The following is a 13,890-nucleotide window of genomic DNA, read 5'->3' as shown; positions in this document are numbered from 1 at the left end:
AACACATCAAAAATGACATGCCAAAAATAGATAAATGATATAAAATTAAAAAAAATCTTTACTCAAAACAAACTACAATCATGAAGTGATGAAAAGGAGAAAATTTTATTCTATAAATTGGGTACTTTATTTTTATATTTTTGAGCCAAGCTCGATCTATATTTTAATAGCATTATAAATTTCAAAAATGTTTGAAAAATGTTTTACTTTAAAAAAAATAAAATACAAAATTGTCAACAAATTATCCCCATAATGAATTGAGGTATATAAATAAAAAAAATATATGTATTTATAGAAAGGCTATTTTTTTCATTATTTTTTTATTAAACAAAATTTGAAAGAAATAGCACTAAAAATATTACTATAACAAAATATGGAAATTTCATATATTTAAAATGAGTAGATGAAATATATTAAACATAATAATTCTATAGCTAAAAAAAATATATATATAAATGTATGTATAAAATGCATATGTATAAAAGCCATATGTATATGAACATTAATTAACTGTTTTTAGTGTTATTCCTCGAATTTTTCCATTATTTATGAATTTCAATTTATTTTTCATAATCTTTATGTTTAAATGATACTGTCAAAATATATATATTTTTTTATTTCATATTTTTTTTTGTTAAAATTATCTCTCATTTTTTTTTATTTCATATTAATCAATATTGTTGGGAATAAATCGCCTCCAATGTTTTAATAGTCTTTCTTTTACCCTTGGTAAAATTGTTATGTCTTCATAATTTATTTTCGCATATGCTTTTAATATTTATATATACTACATAAAACATTTAATTCAAATAGGATTGCAAATAAAATGGTGAGAGGCCATAATATATATTAGACATTTTCGAGGTTACCTATAATTTTCCTTTTTTTTGATTCGCTAATTTTTGCAGATTTTTCATTTTCATATATTACTTTTCGTTTAGCCTGTTCTGAGGTTATGACACCCTTACCCTGTTGATTGCCATTATTTTGTGATTCTTTCATTTTATCAAATTCGTCTACATTTTGATCAAATATCAAATCATTAGCAAAATCGATAATTAAATGTCTTCCATATAAATGGGTATGTTGTAATGCATTTATGGCAGCAAGACATTCGTTTTTGGACATAAATTCAACAAATCCATATCCTCTACTTCTATTATATGCATTTTTAGGTATTCTAACATTTTTAATATTACCAAATGCAGAAAATAATTTTTTTAATTCTTCTTTAGTTACTTGAAAAGCTAAATTTTTCACAAGTAATTTTTTTGTGATTTTTTTTTTATCTTTAATTACTTGTTTTTCTTCATTATTATATGCTTGTTTATTTTTTTTAATTCTATTATGAGATAAGCTTAATTCTAAAACATGACCATCTAATTTAGTTGCTGTTAATTTTTTTATAGCTTCAATAGCTAGTTCTTTACTTTTAAATTCCGCAAATCCATATCCTAATGATATATATTTATTTTCTTCCTCTGTTTTATCACCATTTCCCCCACTATCATTATTTTTATCATTTTCTTTGTCTTGTTTATTGTCTTTGTGTTTTTGTTTAATCGCTTTTTTGCTCTTTACAATATTGCATGTTATAAATCCATCTAATTTCTCAAATAATTTTTTAAAATCTTCTTCCTTTGTGTTGAAATTTATGTTCTTAATATAAATACTAGAGTGAGTAATTTCTTCATCACTTGATTCGCTATCATATGGTTCGGCATTATTTTGATGTGATGTATCATTATAATTTTCATTTTCTTCTGTTGTTCCTTCAGTATTTTTATTATTTTGTTCAAACAAATTGACAGGTGCCCATTCCAAATATAAAGGCAATTTTTTATATCGTATATATGAATTTGATATAAGAGCCTTTTTTGCATCTTCCGGTTTTTCATATTGTAATATAGCTATATTTTTATATGGAGAAAAACTAATTTTTTTTAAAATACCATGCTTCTTAAATAAATTAATTATATCATTTTCATTTGTATGCATAGATAAATTTTTAACAATTATTGTATCGTCACTTCTTTTGTATTTTACCACTTTGTCAGTTTCATCATTTTCATCGTTTTCCGGTTTGGCATTTTCCTTTTTATATATTTGCTCAAACGCTTCTAAAGCAATTCCTTCTTTTCTTATCCATTCTTTCATTTTATTAATTATAAAAGTTTCAGTTAATGAGACATTAACTGCGATATTTTTATCTCTTATGTTTAATATAGATTGAGGATCACAATTTGTTTCTTTACAAAAATTATAAATATTTGAATTGATATCTGTATACAAAATATTCCAAATATTTTCATTTTGGCAATTTCTTTTTTTTTGAATTTCCAAAATTTTTTTATATGATGTCTTAGATTCATTAGATAATTTAATAAATATATTATTTTTATTTTTTTCTAAATTCTCAGAATTATCTATTTTTTCACGAGCATATTTTACGCTTAATACTTTACCTCTATAAATAGTTTCATTTAAATTATTTTTTGCTTTTTCACAAGAACTTGGAAAAACGAAACTAACAAAAGCATACGTTTTAACATTTGTGAGGTCAATGTTGGTTATATTATTTTCGTTCTTGCTATTTTCATTTTCGCTTTCATTTTTATTTCCTTCTTTCGTATTATTAGAGTTTGCCATTTTTTTAGTACTACCCTTTTTATTTCCATTTGAAGTGTTATCATTATTTTCCTTTAACAGTTTTATAAAAAAATCTTCTCTTGATTTTTGATCATTTTTTTCGTTCAAACATATATATTTACTTCCCTTTTTTGTATTTTTAAATATTTGTACATCTATTACTGGACCATATCGTTCACATAAACTTTTTACATCCTGTTCATCTACAGGAGGAAGATTAAAAATTATAAGCTTCCCTGTGTTTATATTATCATTGTCATCTATATCTTCTGGCTCGGAATATAATGGTTTTACTTTCTCCGTGGAACTTATTTCGTTCTCATTTTCTGTATCATCACTTTCGAGTAATTCAGAGTTTCCTTTATCGTTTCCTTTATCGCTTCCTTTATCGCTTCCTTTATCATTTTTTTTATCATTTTTTTTATCGTTCCCTTTATCTTTAGATATACCTTTTAGCCAATCAAGTGCATTTTCTTCCTCTACCTCGAGTTTATTCTCTTCCATATTGTCAGTATTATTATTTTCACCGTTTTCACCTCCATTTATGGGTTCATTTTTTTCGTTAGCATTCTTGCTTTTATTTTTTTTTTTTTTTTTTTTTTTTTTTTTTTTTTTTTTTTCTCCATTTTCAGCTCCATTTAATTCGTTAACTTTCTCGAGATCGGTGTCCTTGTCTATAAAGATAACGTGGCTTCGGGTTGTATTCATGCCCGCTTTTGTTTTTTTTATTGTTGTCATTTTATTTATAAATTGATCATTTTTTATAACTTTTACTGTATTATTTTGTTTATCTTTTTTATTCGCTTTTTCAGATTGTTTTATTTCATGTAATTGAAATGTATTACTATTTTTTGATAATATTGGAGAAAAGGCATCTTCTATAATTATCTTACTTGTATGAATATATGTATTATTAAATGACTTTTTAAAATTTTCACAATCTATATTACTTATGAAACCTATAAAACATATTTTCCTCGATTCATACGACTCTTTATTTTTTATTATTTTTTTCCTTTTCATTATTTTTATATCTGTTATTTTAAAATCATATTTTCCTTTCATTTTAAAAAAATGTTTTTTCAAATCAATTTCATTCATATATTTTGGAATATTTTTAATGATAACTCGAGTTTTATCATGCATAGATTCATGCTTATAATTTTTATTGTTCATCAGATTATCGTTCCTACTATATCCCTCATCAGGGATATTGGCAACATTATCTTTTACTGGATCTGTATCTAAATGCATTTTTATCAATTTTATGATAACTCTTAAAGCATTTCTTTCACTTATAAAATGGAAATTAGTCTGAACAAACTAATTTATATATTGTATGGATTAATTATTATTATTATTTTTAATATAGTCATAAACTCAATCAGATATACATAAATTTGTATGATGTTAAATGGTGTTAATAAACGTTTAAACTATTTCTTTTGTTTTATATTTTATATGATTAACCTATATTTTAGTATTGATAGACTTTAAGAATAATTTGTTATATATATATTTTTTTTTTTTCAATATGGTTTTTATTTTTCTTTATTTTATTCTTGGACGGCAGTTGTTATTTTTTGTTCATACGCTTTAAATTATTCCCTTGTTCCATAATAATTTACGATAATATTACTATTTCAATTTTTTTTGTTCTTTATTTATACAATTCTTCAGAAATTGTAACTGTTCTCTTTTCATTTATTGGAAAAAATATATCATTGTGGAAGTATTTATATTTTCATATCCATTTATTTTTAAAAGCAGTAAGCATAATAAAAATATCACAATTTAATATATATATAATATATATATAATATTTTTTATTAGTTTCCTATATTATGAAAGAAAAATAATAAAGTTGATGAAAAAAAATAAAAGAGAATAAAACTTGGATATGGGAACAACACCACCAAAAAAAAAAAAAATAATAATAAAATAAAAAAAAAAAAATAAAAAAATATAATTAAGCGGGTGACGAAATGTATGCATAAAATTTTGCGCCGCCGTTTTCTTAAAAATTTGCAAAAAAAAATGTTCCTTGTTTTGTTCTGAATAAAAAAAAATATGGGAATAAAGGAATTATATTTTATAAATTTTTTTATAAAAATTAAAAATAATATAAAATAAAATAATGTAAAAATTTCACAAAACTATATAGAATTGAGGTTTGCTCGCTTTTCTCGAAAGTTTAAAAAATGTCTTAATCGATTTTCTATATATATATATATATACCTTTTTTTTACTTGATAGTTTCGCCAATATGCTATATTTTTTATTACATAAAAAAGAACAAATAAAAAAAAAGTTGTATAAATATCACAACATCATACATGTTGTATGTCTCTTCGTCTTTCTACATTAATGTATTTGGGTAACGTGCTATAGCTTTATAAATATATATACACATATTATATAAATTAAAAAAATGCACGATGAGAGTGATATAATAAGTGTGTTGGAAAAACACGTGTTTAATTTTATTCTAAAATTATTAGATGAAAAGCAAAAAAAAGTTATCTCAAAAAATAATATAATTGAAATAACAAGATTATATTACATTATCGAAATAATACTTAAAAATATTAATGATAATATATACACAACTTTGAGGCAAATATTTTATACAAATCCTCAATTGTTTATATCACAAAATATTTCAAATAGGACAATAGGAAAATTAACACAAATTATAAAAAAACCAAGGGAAATATTAAATATATATAATTCTCCTAAGGGAATAATTAGGGGAAACCTATTATTAAAAGAAAAAAATTTAAGTTAGACTTATATGTCCACACTTTTCCATAAACATTTATTTTTATTCATCACTTTAATATATATCCATAGTTACATATATACCTAGAAAAATAAATATGTGCTCAAACATGCAACTCTTTTCTAATTTTAGGCGATTGGATTGACTGCATGAGTATTTTTGAAGTTGAGACACATCGAAATAAAGATTACATTTATTTATTTAAAATATTTCACATATATTTTCTTTATATATTTATTATTATTCACTTGTAATTGTTCACTTGTAATTGTTCACTTGTAATTATTCACTTGTAATTATTTTTTCCATTTCCCCCTTTCCAGACAAGAGGACATTTAATATCTCCATTTGGAATATTAGATTTAAAAATACCAACAACTGTAAAATATGTTTTAATAATTGAAAAAGAGACTGTATTTTTTAAGCTACTTCAATCAAATTTCATATTTAAATATGGACCACTGATTTTAATTACTGCTAAGGGATTTCCTGGTTTATTTTTTTTTTTTTTGAAAAATTATTTCATGATACATATAATTTATATTGAAATATATATATCTCAATCACTTATCATTATTTTCTTGTTTTTGTATTTCTTCAGATATAAATACCAGACAACTCATATACGAAATTCAGAAAAAAAATAAAACTCTAAAGTTTTTTTGCTTAACTGATTATGATGCTTATGGTGTTTAGAAATAACAAATAAAATTGCACAAATAATTATGATTATTTAATTGTTTATTTTTTTGAAATACAAAACAATAATTTATTCCCCTTTTACTATACACTTTGCATACAAACCCATATATATGTATGTGCTCATTTTTTATTCACACTTTTTATTTAACCAAGGTTTGAATATCGCTTTCACATATTCCGCAAAATTTGAGTCAAAAGTTTATTGTAAATAATAATATTGATAAAGAAAAAAGAAAAATGATAGAAACGAAAAAAAAAATGGTTTTATATTAAATGACCTACGTATTTTTATATTTTATGAATATTGGTTGTTTATTTTATTGTTATTTTTTTTTAAATAAATATAGATATGGATGATATATCAATTAATAATTTGCAATGGATAAGTATATTCAGTCCAGAAGAAGGAATTCAAAAAAATACTTTGAAGGAAACTGATTTTAGCAAATTATCCTTAAAAGATATTCGAATTATGGACAAGTATACTTATAAAATGCATATAACCAAAAAATAGTGTACATCTATGTATATATGCACATATGTGTATATACAAAGATTATTATATATTATTCAGAGATATTTACTTCTGCTTTCTTATTTTGACATACCGTTTAGCATATGTACAAGGTTAAAGGACACCAACAAATTTGGAGCTTCTGAAACGAATCGATGGATGTAAGTTTAAAAATAAGTCTTTATACTTGTACACAAAAAGAATAAATAAAAAGGAAAACAGCATTATATATAAACAAAAAATGTATTGCATATGTTTGCCTATTTGTTATTTATCGTTCCTGTTTTATCGTTCCTGTTTTATCGTTCCTGTTTTATAATTTTTTTAACCTTCAAGAGAACAAGTTGAGAACATGAAAAAATCAGGGGTAAAATACGAAATCGATGCAATAGCAGATATGGAAAAACATTTAGATGCCAAAATTAAAGAACTCCTTTAGAAAAAAAAAATGTTTATTATAAGGCTTTATTATATATGCATATATTTTTTAAGTTTAATGTTACGCATATGTATTTTTTTTACATGATGCATTCAAAATTAATTTTTCTTTAATTAGTGATATTTTTTTTTCGTTTTTATTTATGATATACATATCAATTGATATGCCCCCTTATTGGCAATGCGTATGATATTGTGTATCTATACATTTTTAAAATTACAAAAAAATATGAATTTAAATAAAACTTAACGATTAATAGCTAAATAAGTGATACATAAATGGCGAATAAAAAAAATTACAAAGTTAGAAAATGGAAAAATTAGCAAATAATCGAGATAAAAGTATATACACAACATATAACAAATAGTTTAAAATGATTAGATATGAACAAAAATAATATTCTCAAAAAAAATTAAGAATAGTTTGATTACAAGATTATTCGTTAAAAATTATTTGTAGAATAACTTATGATAGTTTTTATTTTAAAAATATAAATATGTAGATAAGTTTTTTTGTGGGTAAGAAAACATTGCAGTAGTTTTTATTATATAATAATATCATAAAATAAGGACAAAGGGGTATGCCCATAAATGCATATACATAGGTACACACGAATAATGTAACATATAAATGTGAATTGTCGTAATAGTTCATTTAAAGAAATAAAAAATAATTTTTTTAAAGATACAAAATAGTATATTTTTTTCCCATTTTTTTGCCACATTTTTTGTCCATATGTTGAAAAATTGTTTCAAGAGTATATTTAGATTTCCTCAAAAATGTGTAGATGCATATCCTAGCAATTATAAAAATGAATTTCTAAAGACAAATATATTTCATTATAATAGTTTAATTTTCAATAAAAACCATTGTGCTGTTAATAAGATTACCAATTTACACTTTCTCTATTCAAAATATAAATTTAAGTTTATATTAAATAGTAATATAAGTACAAAAAGAAGAAGATATTTTAAAATAAGGAAACATCAAAAAAAAAAATACAAAAAAAAAAGAATGGGACTATCTACTATACCCTGGATACCAAGAAAAGAAAAAATCAGAACATATAAATTACCAAATCAAAGTAGATTAATAAATAAAAGATTTATGCGTGACAAAAAAGGGGGACGAAGATATCGTTTAAAAAAACAACGCTGAAATTGTGGAATATTATCATAATAAATAGGATATTATGTTTCGATATATTTAGCATGTAATATATTTTTTTCAATATCTTGCATTAACCAGTTTTATTCGTTAAAGTGTTAGTTAAGTGAATAATATATGTCCCCAAATAACAAAATTAATTGCCTATTGATATTTTGACTTTTATTTGTGTCTATAATTTCATTTGTTAATTTTATATAGACTATTTTACTTTATTTTTTTCTCACATTTTTGTTAATATTCAAATTATACTTTAAACTGAAAAAAGTAAATAGTTATAAAGTAGTGTCTAATAAAAATTATGATAATTCTATTATAATAAAAAAGTAATAGAAAAAAGCAATTTTATAAGAATAGTGATATATTTGTCACCTTATAAACATATATGAAATAAAAAAAAAAAAAATAAAAGTTACAAAATATGAATAAATATTTATAAATAAAAATAAAAAAATTAATAAAAAAAATTAAAATAGCGCAATTAATAATAATGAAACGAAATAGAGACATATTGTTTGTATATTTTTTTCGGATAAAAAATTAATAATATACCCATAAAAATTAAAGTATGCATGCATATTTAACACATACATGAACAAATATAGTCCCCTATTTCCTAATACTTTATTTATTCACAACTATTTTTGATATAATTAAAACCATACTTTTCAGAAATATAAAATAAGCCATATTTATTAATAATGTGAATATATGTATGTATATTTCTCTCTTCCGAATATTATTACATATTGGTGAACATTAAGGGATAATTTTTAGTAACTTAATATTGATACCAAAATTGGTATTGTAATAAGAGTACATATAATATGATTAATTAATGTACATCCTCAAAAATAAAGAGTATGAAACATTTTAAAGAGTTTCGACCTTTTATATAATGTTGCCATCATTTTGATATTTCATCTTGTTTATTTATTTTCTTCATCCATTTTTGTGTCCTCAAATTGAAGACCTATTTAGCAGCATTTTTTGCCATGATTTTTGCTTTGATTGTTTTAAGTCGGAGCACAATTTCTTCGACTGATCGAGTTTTCAATTCGTTTGATACCAATTTTAGCCTTTCCTTTGTGGGTATAGTTGCTGGGTGTTTCATTAAAGCTTTTTCTAAAAGCATTTGTTCTTCATGGGTCCAAGGTTTTTTTTGTTCAGAATTATTATCACTGCTATGAGCACTACTTAAATTATTCTGATCATTTATATCTTTATATTCTCTTTTATCTAATTTATCATCAATTTTTTTCATTACTCCTTTATTTTGATTTTTAAAATTATCAAATGCTGATTCTTCAAAATTTTTACTCAAATTTTTTAATGTTTCATTTTCGAACATTTCTTTGGCTTTTTTAATAACTTCTTTAACATTTTTTGTTTTAATACTATTTGCAATAACAGTCCATCTATCTTTAGTTCCGCCTGGGTATAGCTTTAAAGCCTTTGACAATAAGGAAATTTCTTGGGGTGTCCATTTTGTGCTTGTATTATTTTCTGTACTTTCATCCTCTTCTTTTTTGTTTTTTTTCTCTTCTACATCTATTTCTTTACTATTACTTTTTTCCTTTATTTCTTCATTAATAACTTTATTATTTTGGGAACAATTCGTTGTAATATTATTTTTTTCATCAGTATGCACATCATTTTGTTCTGGGTCATTTTTTTCATTTTTTATATCTTGGGTATTCATATTTTCTTTCATTTCTAAAATTGTGTTAAAATTATTTATATATTTTCTAAAAATATCAAGTAATGATTCTATATCTTTTTCACTCAATTCAACACCTTTTAAATGACCTATAAATCCAGTATTTTTGTTGCCTTCATTTCCTGTATTATTTGATGAAGCATTTTTTCCTCCACGTTTATTATTATCATTATTGTTGCTTCGAGTATTTTTATTTGTGTTTATAAATGTAGTTTCCTTTTCATTTTGCTTATTTTCTTTTGTTTGGTTTATGTTAATTTTTTCGACAGACGAATTTTCTGATTTATTTATGTTAAAATTTAAAAATAAATATATTTCATATATAAATTGACACATTGTATCAAATGGCATATTATTTATATTATCTTGTATTAAATCAAAATTAAAAATATTATATAATTTTGTTACACAAATAGATTTAATATGGTGTTTCCATATTTTATAGGCAGCTTTATTATCTTTACTTTTTTTATCATTAGAAGAATTTGTTTGATCAATACTATCATTATTACTATTTTTACTTGTAGATTGTAACACATTTGCTGTTGTGTTCATTTTATTTTTTTGTCTTTCTAACATGGCCAGCTCTTTTTTTCTTTGTTTTTCTAATTCTATCCTTTTATTTTCTGCAATTATTCTTGGATCATTATTATATGCTAAATCTACTAATTTATTTATTCTTAATTTTTCAGCTTTTGAAGCTTTTTTTTGAATTTTTTTATTTTCTCTTTCCATCCATCGTCTTTCTTCTCTACATTCAGCATCTTCATAGTCATATTCATTTTGATATGAAAAGTCTCTCCAGCTAGTAAATTCATACCAAAAATCATAAAAATATTTTACTTTGTCTATACTTGTATTTTCATCTCCTATATTGGGGACTGGTTTTTTACTTGACCATTTAGCATTTCTTTTAAAAATTGGATTTAAGAATTCATAGAAGTTTGGAGCTTCATCTAAAGCAGTTTTAGTTGGTATTGTTTCATCAAAAGGAATAGAACTGTCATATTGTTTTCTCAAAACTTTATCAGATAAGACAGTATATGAATCTTGAATTTTTAAGAACATACTTTTTTTTTCTTCTTGGGTTAATTTTTCAATATTATATTTTTCTATATAATATGCAATATCTTTTTTTTCTTCATCATTTTTATTATCATTGTTGTTATTTTTTTTTTTTTTTTTCGCTTTTTCTTTTTGGTTTAATATACTTGTTCCTTTATTTTTATCAGGATGAAAAATTAAAATTAATTTTTTGTATGCCAATTTAATAGTTTCGAAATCATCAGATTCTTCTACACCCAGTATTTCATAAACGTTTATATTATTATTTATACATTTTTTTACTATATTTGAATTTTTTTTTAAGCTAGGCTTCTCCTCTTTCTTCTTACTATTATCATTTTCTTCGTAATTATTATCATTTTTTTGATATTCCTCATTTTTTAAATTTTTACTATTATTCTTATTTTCACCATCTTCATTATTTTTAATCTCCTCTAAGTAATCTATTTTGTCTTTATATAAAAAAAGTTCATCAATAGGAATATATTTATTGTTATTTTTTGTCAAATTTTTTTCTTTCTCTTTTAATATTGGTATTTCATATTTAGTATAGAATGCAAATCCTGCTGGTTCTATTTTTTTCTTCCTTATATTTACACAATGTTCATTCGAAACAAGTGGTAGATTTTTTATCTCCTTTTCATATTCTGGCGAACTTTTATTTGCTATGTCTTCTATACAAAATATCGCATCATCTTTTTTAAATTCAATATTTGGGGCATTATATTTATTCATTGTGTTCATTTGAAAGCGAAAAACACAAATGAGAAAGAATGGCCGACAAAATTGTTTTCAAAAAAAATTTTATTTTTAATTTAAAAAAAAAATAATAATAAAAATAAAATATGGTGCAAAGAAGAAAATAAACATAACAATATAAAACAAACAAGTCATATATTCATTATTTTAATTATTTACCACGTATCACTCTATGTTACGATACACAAGAACTTTGGCGCACTTCTATACGATTAAATATGCACATATATATTAATGTTATATCTATGCAAAATAATGTTTAATCCACTTTAAAGATATAAAAAATGCCACAAATTTAAATATATTTCAATATAAGCAGATATGTGAAAATACTTTATTATTCATTGAATTAAATAGCTCAAAGGAAAATAATATATTCAAATCTTGTATCATCATTATGGGAAAATGTCCTAGTAATTATCTCCATAAAGACCTATATTATACACATGTATCCATAAAACAAACTCCCCTCAAACACATGTATACATCATCAAAAACATGGCAGTATGTAATGATAAGATGAAAATTAAATAAATATTACTGTAGACTCAAAATTAATATATACAAACGTCATAACCAAATATATATACATATATATGGTTAGATAATAGGGGAAATATTAAAAAATTTAAATAGCGATTCAAAGATGTATATATATTATATTTTGTTCAATTAAAAAAAAAACTTAGCATTAAATAAATTAAATATAAAGAGTTTGCAAAAAAGGGCTAATAAGTGAGAACATAACCATTTATACTTATATGTAAGTGTATATATATAATGCATTCTGTATATATATTATATATGTTTATACTTTATTATATTTATATTTACGTACAGGTAGTATATAACTACGCGTATATGCAAAAAATCCTTAATATTATAATTTTATATAGCGAACACAAAATCTTTATAAAAAATATAAAAGAATATATACAATAAAAAGTAAAACATATAATAAAGAAGCTATCTATATTGTATTTATTTATTAATTCCAATTTTTTTTTCTTTTTTTTTGTTTCGAGGGTAGTTAATGACATCAAAATTAAATATTTAATTCTTTAAAAAAATATAATATTATTTGATCAATATAAAATATAAGGCGAAAACTGTAAACTATAAATAAATACTTTTCATTTAGCTTTTTCCCTTTTTTTTTTTTTTAGTCCATCTCACTTTTATTATTCGTTGCTATAATTGCAAATGCGTTAAAAGGGAGCGTCACATATATTTCTTTATTTTTTCTTTATTTATAAAAATGTTATTAACATACATCATTTTCATATTTATGTGACTTATTATTATGTGATAGTTTTTCAGCTTTTGCATTTTTCAGAGTGAAATATATGTTATTATATATATGGATATATTTATTTAAACTTCATTTTGCAATGATATATTCTGCGGTTTTACGAAATATTAATAAATCCATTTATTCACTTTTAAATGTAGAAATAATATATACATTATACAATTTTGTAAATAATTTTCTTTCCTATAAACCATAAAATGACCAAATATTATGTATTAATTCATAATATATATAATTATGAACATCAAAAAATGGGTACAAGAATATTTCTTGTATTTATATATATCTCATTTTATAAGAGTATTATTAAACTAAATAGCGAACTATTTTTTTTTTGTTCTTTGTGTGAAATATAATTTTAGTCAATGAATTTATTATATTGCTTATAATTGTTATTGTAGCTATTATTTATGATTGTATTTTTTATAACCAATTATTATTACAATTATTTTACCGATACATTCCTTTATTTATGACATATTTACGATATACATTTTCACATTTTTATTGTTTATATATATTAATTATTTGAAGTTATTTAAGTAAAGCTATGTAGGATTATAAAGAGAAACTTATTTTTTTTTAAAAGGCGAAAAAAAAAAACAAAATGGGATTATTAAATGGTTAGCCAATTATTTGCCCACCACCTAATCTTATTCATTCTGTCCTTATTATTTTAACCATCCCATACAAAATATAACTAAGCTTACACCAATAAAATGGAATGCTAATTAAAATAACATTAATATACTGATAAATGTATATATTATTTTTCGCTGAA

The 13,890-nt window shown here is 22.4% G+C and overlaps 4 protein-coding genes across 4 annotated transcripts; 2 read left to right on the top strand and 2 right to left on the bottom strand.

Moving 5' to 3' along the window:
- Positions 1–849: 849 nt before the first annotated feature.
- Positions 850–3,903, bottom strand: PY17X_1435200 (uncharacterized protein; the record flags this gene model as incomplete). Its single annotated transcript, XM_723098.2, has 1 exon — positions 850–3,903. One exon carries the CDS (start codon positions 3,901–3,903, stop codon positions 850–852), a length of 3,054 nt encoding a protein of 1,017 aa, XP_728191.2.
- A 1,177-nt stretch (positions 3,904–5,080) lies between these two features.
- On the top strand, positions 5,081–7,086 carry PY17X_1435100 (meiotic recombination protein SPO11, putative; the record flags this gene model as incomplete). Its single annotated transcript, XM_022957570.1, has 8 exons — positions 5,081–5,432; positions 5,564–5,595; positions 5,755–5,923; positions 6,033–6,119; positions 6,287–6,337; positions 6,481–6,613; positions 6,749–6,808; positions 6,984–7,086. 8 exons carry the CDS (start codon positions 5,081–5,083, stop codon positions 7,084–7,086), a joined length of 987 nt encoding a protein of 328 aa, XP_022812940.1.
- A 735-nt stretch (positions 7,087–7,821) lies between these two features.
- PY17X_1435000 (conserved protein, unknown function) lies at positions 7,822–8,244 on the top strand (the record flags this gene model as incomplete). The annotated part of the gene is made up of 1 exon (XM_022957569.1): positions 7,822–8,244. The coding sequence occupies one exon, from the start codon at positions 7,822–7,824 to the stop codon at positions 8,242–8,244; it is 423 nt and encodes a 140-aa protein (XP_022812939.1).
- A 982-nt stretch (positions 8,245–9,226) lies between these two features.
- Positions 9,227–11,782, bottom strand: PY17X_1434900 (uncharacterized protein; the record flags this gene model as incomplete). The annotated part of the gene is made up of 1 exon (XM_724244.2): positions 9,227–11,782. One exon carries the CDS (start codon positions 11,780–11,782, stop codon positions 9,227–9,229), a length of 2,556 nt encoding a protein of 851 aa, XP_729337.2.
- Between the last annotated feature and the right edge of the window lie 2,108 nt (positions 11,783–13,890).

This window comes from Plasmodium yoelii (assembly GCF_900002385.2).
Source record: "Plasmodium yoelii strain 17X genome assembly, chromosome: 14".
NCBI lineage: Eukaryota > Apicomplexa > Aconoidasida > Haemosporida > Plasmodiidae > Plasmodium > Plasmodium yoelii.
Note: the sequence above shows the minus strand (reverse complement) of the source record. Positions and strands in the feature narration are given on the sequence as shown.